At 54.4% G+C, this 9842-nt stretch overlaps 2 protein-coding genes across 2 annotated transcripts in view; one reads left to right on the forward strand and one right to left on the reverse strand.

The window, feature by feature from the left end:
- Window positions 1–885: 885 nt before the first annotated feature.
- On the forward strand, window positions 886–5361 carry LOC104834675 (chromosome unknown open reading frame, human C15orf43). Its single transcript, XM_010572231.1, has 7 exons — window positions 886–949; window positions 1633–1714; window positions 3176–3321; window positions 4118–4179; window positions 4697–4785; window positions 4892–4980; window positions 5213–5361. Exons 1-7 carry the CDS (start codon window positions 886–888, stop codon window positions 5359–5361), a joined length of 681 nt encoding a protein of 226 aa, XP_010570533.1.
- Window positions 5362–6804: 1443 nt separating this feature from the next.
- Window positions 6805–9842, reverse strand: part of RPS17 (ribosomal protein S17) — a 3661-nt gene continuing 623 nt past the window's right edge. The window contains exons 3-6 of the mRNA XM_010572232.1: window positions 9619–9840; window positions 9182–9287; window positions 7417–7482; window positions 6805–6929 (exon numbers count right to left, since the gene is read on the reverse strand). Coding sequence (XP_010570534.1) covers window positions 6849–6929; window positions 7417–7482; window positions 9182–9287; window positions 9619–9840 — 475 coding nt within the window. The 3' untranslated portion in view covers window positions 6805–6848. The remainder of the gene's footprint in view (window positions 6930–7416; window positions 7483–9181; window positions 9288–9618; window positions 9841–9842) is intronic.

Genomic DNA, 9842 nt, shown 5'->3' on the forward strand with positions numbered 1-9842 from the left:
CACAGCTCAGCTGCAGAGCGTGTGTGGAGTTCTGATCCGCAGTTTCGTAACTCCATAAGGGGTACGGCCGGAGATGAACGAAGTGTGACTCACTGGTGATTTGGAACTTGAATTTATATGTTGGAGTTGTAATTGTAAGTTTGAGTTTAATTATCTTTAATTCTCTTTAATTATCTGTTTTCCGCACATCAAGAGCATCTCCAGGGGAGCTCGTTCCCCACCATGGGACAGAGAGAAGGTGTTGGGACCGGGCAGTGAAGGAAGCCACAGTGTGAAGGCTTTTGCCTCACCTTTCTGCAGAAGCTGGAAGAGATTCAGAAAATGGTGCAAGGTGACGGCAGGAGTGGAGAGGACCGAGGCCGTTGGACACTGCTCAGCTCTGCCGCTGCCTTCTCCTGAGCAAGTCAGCCAACAGATGCTGTCGCTTCCATGCCCTCAGCTCGTCCTGTCCCCTTTCCAGGGGTGACACAAGTTGGTCAGAGCCGTGGAGGGTTTCCAGAGGAGGTTTAGCATCAACATGCCCCGCACACCAGTGTTGAAATCCCGGGGCAGCCGATACAGCCCCACTCCTGGCCCAGCAGCGCGTAGGTGTGGGTCACCCGCAGCCATTTTGGAGCGCTCGGCCAAACCCAGCCAGGCACAGGGAGGTGGCCGCGGGGGCCTGGAGCCCTCACCGGGGCTGATTTGAGACCTGGGCGGCTTCACTTGCCGGTGCCTGAACGACTCGGGGCCAGCCCTGGAAACAACCGCCGCCTCTCGGGGCACTGCCCCGCTCCTCAGCGCCCACCGCCCCCAGCTTCCCCTCAGGGTTTTCCCGCCGCCGCTGCCCACCCTCCCCGCTCCTTCCCGCTCCTCCCGCCCCACAGGGCCCCTCCTCCCGCCGCCATGTTCCGGGGCCGCCGCGCCTGGTTTTCGCAGAGTGTCAGCCCGGGCCCGCGGGAGCTGTGGGGTGAGGGGGTGCGGACGGCGTCCCGGGGATGAGCCACAGGGGCACGGAGCTGGCATAGGCCCTCGGTGGGGTTCAGCTGCGGGGGTACGGCCCCGTCAGCCCTCAGTGGGGCAGGGCAATGGTGGCACAGTCCTGTCGGCCCTCAGTGGGGCAGAGCAGTGGGGGCACAGCCCTGTCACCCCTCAGTGGGGCAGGGCAGTGGGGGCATGGCCCTGTCACCCCTCAGTGGGACAGAGCAATGGCAGCGCAGCCCCGTCAGCCCTCAGTGGGGCAGGGCAATGGTGGCACAGTCCTGTCGGCCCTCAGTGGGGCAGAGCAATGGTGGCACGGCCCTGTCACCCCTCAGTGGGCAGAGCAATGGTGGCACGGCCCTGTCACCCCTCAGTGGGGCAGCACAGAGCTGAGCCCCCCCATGGCAGTGGGGCAGAGCATGGGTTTGGCAGGTGCCCCTGAGTTCCAGGGCAGGCCACGGTGCCCCCCACGCTTACGAAAAGTCCAGAAGAGTCCTCAATGGGGCGATGGGAGACCCAGAGACATGGGAGGCCCATTACAGCTCCCACTTTGGGGCCTGGCCCTGCAGCCCCACAACCAGCCTGGGCAGCTCTCCCCATCCCGGCCCACCCTGAGGTGGGCACCCATTGGGGTGTCCGTCTTCCTCCTCACCCCCCCTCTTCCTTCCGCAGTGGCCGGTGGCGGGGTGGTCACCCACTGGCGGGACGCTGACTACCTCTTCAGCAGCGACGCTGCCCACCCGGACACCCGCAGGTGGGCTGTGCTGTGTCCCCCAGCTGTCTCTTCTATGTGTCACCCCCCCTGTTGGCAGCACTCTCCTTGCTTGGGAGTTGCCTGCAGCCCTGTTTCACGCTCAAGTTGAGCCCCCTCCCTCCACATGATGTCTGTAGAGAGTGAAAGATCAATAAAGGCGTAGATAACGGGTTTAATGTATTTAATGCAAAGTATTTAATGGATGCCGACATCCTTTAAAAGTCAGGGTGGTATTTTTGAAGTGCCCGGTAGAGGTCTGCTGGGGTTTTAGTGCTTAGCAGGGTCTGAAAACTCACACCCACGCTAAACCGTAGCTAGACAAAACAGAAGACGGCTGCAAAAACCATCTACATGGCTTAACTCTGACGTAAATTAAAATAATTGTGCTGGTTTTCTTTCTACATTTGATCTAGTGGAAAACTTAGGGTCTAAAATAGAGGCAACGTCATCCCAAGGAAGGAAACAGGTGCTAAAAAGCCAGAGCAAGTTAATGCTGAAAGCAAGCGTGGCCGTAAAAATGGCTGGAAAAGGGCTGAATTGCTATTTTCCTTCTGCTTGCTTAGTATAAAAAATCAGAGAGCTCAAGAACAAATATGAGCGAAGGCTATTCAGGGTCTTCCTCCCGCTAGTGAATATTTATATATATTCAGTATCATGTTAATATATTTATATGCAAAGGAACTGCAATGCTTTCTTGCAATGCTCTGCAGCAGGCTTTCCTAGGCTGGACTAAGCAGCTTCTTTTAACACAATTGCTTAAAACTGGCTTAGGTTTTTGTAATCCTGCAGCCACCTGCTCCAGCTGTGGGAGGGGAATCCCGAGAAACCCAAGAGTAATGACCTTTCTTCCACCACAGCATCCTGCCAGATTGGGTTGTTCCCCCAGGGGGAAATACATGTAATTATATATATATATAATATATACATATATATATATATTCAGTGTATATATTCAGATTAATTCTTGGGAAAAATTTAATCATTATCCATACCCTTAAACCTGGCAAACTATTTAATTCCCCTCTAGGGAGGATGATGAGTGCTTGAGCACCCTCCACCCACCCTTTCTTGCTTAGCTGTAGTGCCGCTGCTGTTTGGGGACCGCACCGTGAGCCTGAGCAGGGACCAGTGAGGTTAAGAATAAATAAATAAAAATCACATTTTCCCCCTCCCTGAAGAACTAGTCTCATCTCGAGAGCAGAGTGTGGAGGCAGTGCCATTTAGTCCTTAAAAATATGAGTTTACCTGGTCCCTGATGTCCTTCCTCAGGTGGTGCTGGCAGCTGGGACCATAACGGGATGTTGCTGGTGGAATCTCATAGTTAGAAAATTACAGAAAATTAGGTGCTTTTGGCAAAAATATCAGAGCAGGTAGTTTTAATGACAATATCCCTCTAAACTTTTTGTTTTGATTTTTTTTTCAGGTTAACCTTTGGAAACCAGCTGCCTTTTTCTCTTGCAGAATACATGAGAGCCTCGATTACTTGGAGGGCAGAGCTGCAGTCTTTCACTCCCGTTACCTCTCTGCATGGGCGAGCACCGACGTGGGAGCGAAGCTGTCTGTGGTTCTGGGCCACTTTGTCCTGCCACCTGCTTGCCTGCAAGAAGGTCAGGAGAAAAAAAAAAAACATCAGGGTTTTGCTCCCTTGGGGATCTCTCCCATGAGCGCAGCCTTTTAGGGGTGCAAACCAGAACCTCCAGTTACTTCTGCTCTAGGCAGAGGGCATTTCCTTCTGCTGGGAGCAATTCTTCCTCCGTGGAGGCAGAGGATGCTCCATCTATTATATTCTCCATCTATTATCATAGAATCATAGAATGGTTTGGGTTGGAAGGGACCTTAAAGCTCATCTAGTTCCAACTCCCCGGCTATGGGCAGGGACACCTTCCACTAGACCAGGTTGCTCAACACCCCGTCCAACCTGGCGTTGAACACTTCCAGGGATGGGGCATCCACAACCTCTCTGGGCAACCTGTTCCAGTGCCTCATCACCCTCACAGTAAAGAATTTCTTCCTTACATCTAATCTAAATCTACCCTTTTTCAGTTTAAAACCGTTACCCCTTGTCCTATCACTACACTCCCTCATAAAGAGTCCTTCCCCATCGTTCCTGGAGGCCCCCTTTAAGTACTGGAAGGGTGCTATAAAGTCTCTCGGGAACCTTATCTTCTCCAGATGTTAAATAATACTGGTCCCAGTATGGATGCGAGGAACTTCACTGGTCTCTGCTTGGACATCGAGCCATTATATTGCATTAGCAAGCAGCACCATGCAGTGAGCTTCTGCCAGGGCTCTCGAGTGCCTTTGCTGGCACCCATGAGAGGCAGGGGCTTGCACAGGCAGTAACTGCCGCACAGTGTCATTATTTGATGCCTTCACAGTCATTTATTTTTTTGTTCATGGCAGAAATCAGAAGGAAAATTGGTAGTTTTATTTGGGAGCAGGCAGATGATTCACTTGCGGAACAGGTAAGATGAGAAATTTATACTACAGGAGGTGTAGCTTAAAAAAATACCGGTTGTATGAACTTCAGGGAGCCTGGTTTTTATCCCAGACCCTCAGCCCAAATACGGGATCAAATCTTCCTGTGCTTGCTGCGCTGTGTGTGTCCCCTCCCAGTGTGACATCCCAGGGGGACAGCACCGGATTGAACTCGGGACACGCAGGGGGGATTTTCTCCCTCACCCAGACAGATGTCAGGTGTCCCCAGCACATCCTTCCGGGGATACCGATCGCCAAGGTCTGAGCTCGGCCCTTCAATGTGGCATTTTCCTTCCCTGTGTATCTCCGAGACACTGCCGGCTCTCTTCTCAAACCAACTTCTCAGTACTTTTGAAGTGAAAATGTGATTAGATTTAAAATTGTATTCTGAATTACGCTTGAAATCACAAGTCCTAAAAATACCACTCTCTTGGACCACCTCTCTGGTGTTTTGCGGGGTACCCAGGACACAATTTTAACTCAGCTCTGTGTTGATACTCGCAGCCCAATGAAAAACTGACAGATGAACCGGAGGCAGTGAGAAAAGGCTGTGAGGAAGAAGCAGAGGAGGATGTGCTAGACCTGGCCAAAAGGTATTTTCCTGCCCTTGGTGGTAGGATTTGGGCCCCCCCCCCGGATTTCAAGAGATCCCCAATGCATAGGAAATAATGCACAGATTTTTTTCCCCCAATACAGCAGTGAAGAAGAAACAGGCTCCAGAGCACCGGCCAAGGGAGAATTTCCATACCATGCCCTCCAGGAATACCCGATGAATAACATGGTGACAGGTAACATTCGGCATCAGTAGATTTTTAAGGAGCGGAAAATACGCCTGAAAACGATTGTGGATGAAGCAGCCCCCCTCCCCCTGGCCCACCCCATGCTCCTCGCTTCCTCCCAGTCCTTACAGCTGCAGAAATGCTGAGGGCATGACTGGAATCACTCTGCGTTTTCCGTTGTCCTTGTTTTATTGGAGAAGGGGGCAGCTCCCCCAGTCAGACCCGTGCTTTCCCTTCGTAGGTTACACCTCTGCTTGCGACATGAAGAAATATGTCGGAGAGCTCTGTGATTTCATTCCTGGCACCTCAGGCTACGCGGTGTATTGGATTCAGAACGAAGTTAACATTTACTCTGATGTGAAGACTAAAACGAAGAGAAAATTTAAGTAAGAGGTGGCCGTTTGCATCAAAAACTTAAGAGCTGCCAGAGAGCGATCGGTCGTGTTTGGAAATTCAGTCCCATAGCTGAGATGCTGGAATGCCTCCTTGCTTGCTCTGTTCTGCAGACTGATGGTTATTTCACCTGTCAGTCTGTGTTCTCCCCATGTTTTACTTAAATAGTGAAGAGATTGGTGGTATCGAGCTGCAAATTCTGAGTTAAATCTCCGCAGGGCATTTATAAATTATCCCTGCGTGGCTTATCCTGACTGCAGCTCAGCGCATTCAGTGTATATTTAAATACCTGGCTACATTTACTGTAAACGTTTCCTTCTTTAAATAACTATTTAAAACAAATTTCACAGCAAAATATAGACATTTCTCCCCAAAACACAAATCCTTTGTCTTTTTATTTGTACCGGGGGTTTTAAGGTGTGGCTGCAAGCAGTTTTCCTCGGAGGCACACACTGATGTCTCCTTGCAGGGAGAAGTCACCCCATGCTCCGGCTGCATCCACCTGTGGAACACGCTCACCAGTGGGACCCAGTGCTGTGACAGGGCTGGCAAGACAGGCAGGGGCTGGCAAGACAGGCAGGGGCTGGCCTGGGATCCCAGACACACGGGATGCTCCGCAGGTTTGCAGAGGTTTTGAGCGCAGGGCCCCAGACTTCCCCTCAGCAAAACCTGTGTCATGCTGGAGCGGGTCACGCAAGACAGGGAGGGAAAACCCAGGGACCCTTGCCCGGCCGGGGGGCCCGGGCACCCTGCCTGCAAATCATGGCCCCAGATGATGCCAACGGCCAAGACAGAGACCTGTAGGTCTCCTCTGCCTCTAAGCAGAGCCTCTGTGTAGGTGGACAGGAGTTTCGGGGGGTGAACCCCAGAACACTTCCATGCCTGTCGGACCATGGGGAAATTGTTGGATGGAGCGTCTTGCTCGGGGAAGGATGGCACAAGCCTCACCAGGGTCCATCTCCACAGGGGAGCTTCCACTGCCAGACACAGTGCTCTGCTCAGCCCATTTCACTCCCCTCACACAAAGGAAACCAGTGCCAAGACTTTTTCCTTTCATTTAAGCACTTACAAGTGATCAACTTGGTTACAAAAAGCAACTTTTATTCTGGCACAGCATGACCCCCAAGTTGTCTGCTCGGAGGAGGCACAGGCAAACCCGGGAGGCGCCGAGGGCGCGGAGCTCCAGCAAACTCTGAGGAGCCACCATGGTCATCCTCTCCCACCGCCCTCAGAGTCAGAGAGCCTGTAAAACAGCTTTGCACCTCACACCCCGAACAGCCAGGAAAGAACCCAAAAAGATGACGGCAAACGTGAAGGTGTCGAGTCCTTGTCACCCTCTGAAGCCTCGGACACCTGCATTTGGGATGCGGCACCCCAAGGAACCATCCCTCCCTCCTCATCCCTGGGGACACAGGCTTCCAAAGACCAGGCAGGCCGAGATGGTTTCCTCACGTTTATTGGAAAAGTGACATACAGCGACCGACTCAGAGCGCTCCTCGGGGCGTTTTGAAGTTCATCCCCACCGTGGGCTGTGTCACCTGCAGGTTGGACAGGCTGCCAAAGTCCTGGAAAACAGCACATGATTGGGATCGGTCACAACGCCCTACCTGCCATCCACGCCCGGCAGATTCCTCCCGGGAGGAGAGGGAAGCACGAACATGCTCTGGTAACATGGAGAGTGGATTCACATCTCCAGAAAGGAGAGATGACCATCCCGCTCAAGAGATCAGCTCATCGGTGAGGGGAATCTGGTCTTTTTATGGCCGAACCCACATTCACCTCCACCCAACAAGCAGGCTCTTGGGTCAGCACCCTAGGGTGCTGCAGGAGGAGGGGAGGGCAAGGAGCACACCCACCCTGCTAGCGGGGTCCTGGGCAAAGCCACCATGCCTCTCCCCTCCCAAGTGCAGTACGGACCCCCGCCACGTGCCCAGAGCGCTGAAGCCTTCAGCCGACACCATCAAGCCCCTCAGGGCAGTGGGAGTGCTGCTGGGGACACGCCACCAGCCTGGTAGGGTTACCTGGGGTGGGGGGACAGCTGGGACCACTCACCAGGAGCTTCAGCATTTCCTTGGTGTCTGGGTCCACTTCAATGATCTCCTGGTCAAGGGCAGAGACCTGGGGATGGAGGAGAGAAAGACACAGTTTCACGAGGACCTGCAGCCACGTCCCTGCTGCCACCGGGCTGTCCTGACACACCCACTCCAGTCCCATCCCACGACAAACAAGATCCTGATGCCCATCGTGGGGAAGGGCTCCAGCAACAGAATCAGCCAGGAGGACCTCGGTGGTGTCCAGCTCTCCTGCCAGAACACTGTGAGAAGCCGCCTGGCAGTAGAGAGGCCCCCGCACAGGGAGAAGAGCCCGTTTTATGGCAAGTCTTTGGAAACCCAAGGCCTAACCAGCTCCAACGCCAAGGCTGCAGAGAGGAATTGGGGACGGCTCCACAACTGCACTGGTCCCAGTGGTCACCAACAACACTCACGCTTGTCCTGCGACCTGAGTCCCTAAGGCCGGAGCCCGACCACTGTGGTGCCAGACAGCAATGCCAACTGACCGCCTGGGCTCTCCCGCCCCAAGGACCGGAGATCTCCCACTCTTTAATCCCAGAGCAACCTCCTCCAAGCCTCTCCGGACCCCAGCCTTGATCTTCACATGCTTCCTTCCCTAAGACGCTACATCACACTGGTATTTTTGTAAGAAACCATAAAAACCACAGGTTCTGCTAACGCTGCATCAACAGCAACAGCACGGATGCTTCTTCCCTGGTTGGGGTCCCTCCAGGGGTGACCTCTCCTACCAGAGCCACCTCATCCTGGTTGCTCCAAGCTTCCGACACCAGCTGTGCAGGTCAGCATGTGCTGACACCTAAAATCTGGGGTGTCGAAGCATCTGTGAGAGGACCTGCATGAAGCTGCCAGTGTTTCACATGTCATTTCTAGCTGTCAGGAGTGAAGGAGCCGAACTGAGCCCTGGGCTCTTGCAGAGCCATGTCACCTCACCCTGGGCTATGAAACCAAGGCCGCAAAGCAGGGAGGGTACCCCCGAGGCAGATCTCCAAGTGGGGGGACAGCACAGCACCAGCTCACCTTACCACACCGCCGGGGCTCCCGTGACATCCTACCATCGTACCTGTTCCTCCCAGATCACCACTAAAACAACCTTCCATGTAACCAAACCCCAGCGTCGATGATTTGGGAGAACTGAGGTAACAGAACCGAGTGTTTTTGTGCAGCACAGAAACCAGCAGCTCTACCAGAAGCCGATCAGGGAGATCTGGAAGTGGGGCGAGACGCGTCCTGTCTGAAGGCTGCAGGGTTTGGGAGCGACAGGATTGAACCCACTGAACCCGGGAAACGCTTTCAGAGCTCCTCTCCCTGCACTACCAACAACCGGGTCACGGGTGAGACCTCGACTCCCTGTGAATGCAGGTTTAAGAAGAGAGCAGGTTTCACCAATTCCCTCTCTTCAGCGACATCTGCCACGCAGCAAGTTTTAAACCGCTCTGAAAAATCCTCCTGCATCCCATCGCGTTATTTTTTATATCGTTTTAAGTTAGGAAAATTGATCTGCTGACCAGCAGCACAGTTGAACTGCAACAAGTCAGCTGCCCTTCCCACCCCAGGCGGCAGTTTCGGAGAGAGTGCCCCGATACAAGGCCACAATTTGCCTCAGCCCTCCCTGACCCAACCCCTCCTCTGGTCCTCCTGGCTGAGGTTTTCTTTTAGAGAAATTTGGGGCCACCAATGGAGAAGACACCTCGAGGCAGGACGGGACAGAGGCCAAAGCAGGCACTCGAGCGCAGCCAGAGCCTCACCTCAGGGACGTAGTTGTCCCTCCTCTCCCTCTCCTCCTCCTGCAGTTTGATGGAGATACCTCGGACGGGTCCCCTCTGAATACGCTTCATCAGGTGGGTGACATACCTGCGGGGGACAGAGCACCGTTCAGGACTTCCCCACATCTCCCTTCTTCGCCCTCGCCCTCCCAAAATCACGCCAAGGCTGAGGAGATGGAGCCTCCACCGGCAACCACCCCGCCGGTGCCGTCCCACCGCCTCCGGAGAAGGTCAGGGATGTCCGAGAGCATCGGGGTTCGGGAAGGGGGGGACGGACCCCCCCCCAAACACGGGAAAGCTTTCGGCGTTCCTCTGCCTGCACTATCGATGACCGGGCCACGGGCGAGACCGCGATCACTTTCGAATGCAGGTACCACCAGGAGCTCCCACCCGTGTCCCGCGTCCCCACGCCCCCTCACCCCGCGATCTTGTTGCGCAGCTTCTTGCTGGGGATGATGGCGATCTCCTCGCACACGCGCTTGTTGGTGTGGAAGTCGTTCCCCAGGCGGGTGTAGTACTTCTCGATGATCACCCGGGCGGCCTTCTTCACCGTCTTCGTTCGGACGCGTCCCTGCGCGGGGTGGAGGCCAAGGAAACACCAGTCAGGCCCCGCCGGACCCCCGAGGCAACCCGGGCCCGGCCT

Source organism: Haliaeetus leucocephalus, unplaced genomic scaffold, assembly GCF_000737465.1.
Source record: "Haliaeetus leucocephalus isolate CR32 unplaced genomic scaffold, Haliaeetus_leucocephalus-4.0 Scaffold339, whole genome shotgun sequence".
NCBI classification, from domain to species: Eukaryota; Metazoa; Chordata; class Aves; order Accipitriformes; family Accipitridae; genus Haliaeetus; species Haliaeetus leucocephalus.

Bases quoted from the DNA above. Each gene is read 5' to 3' on its own strand.
- LOC104834675 (XM_010572231.1), top strand. From the start codon at position 886: ATGTTCCGGGGCCGCCGCGCCTGGTTTTCGCAGAGTGTCAGCCCGGGC. The intron at 3,322-4,117 runs GTCAGGAGAAAA...TGTTCATGGCAG, and splicing joins ACCTGCTTGCCTGCAAGAAG to AAATCAGAAGGAAAATTGGT. The intron at 4,981-5,212 runs GTAACATTCGGC...TTCCCTTCGTAG, and splicing joins GATGAATAACATGGTGACAG to GTTACACCTCTGCTTGCGAC.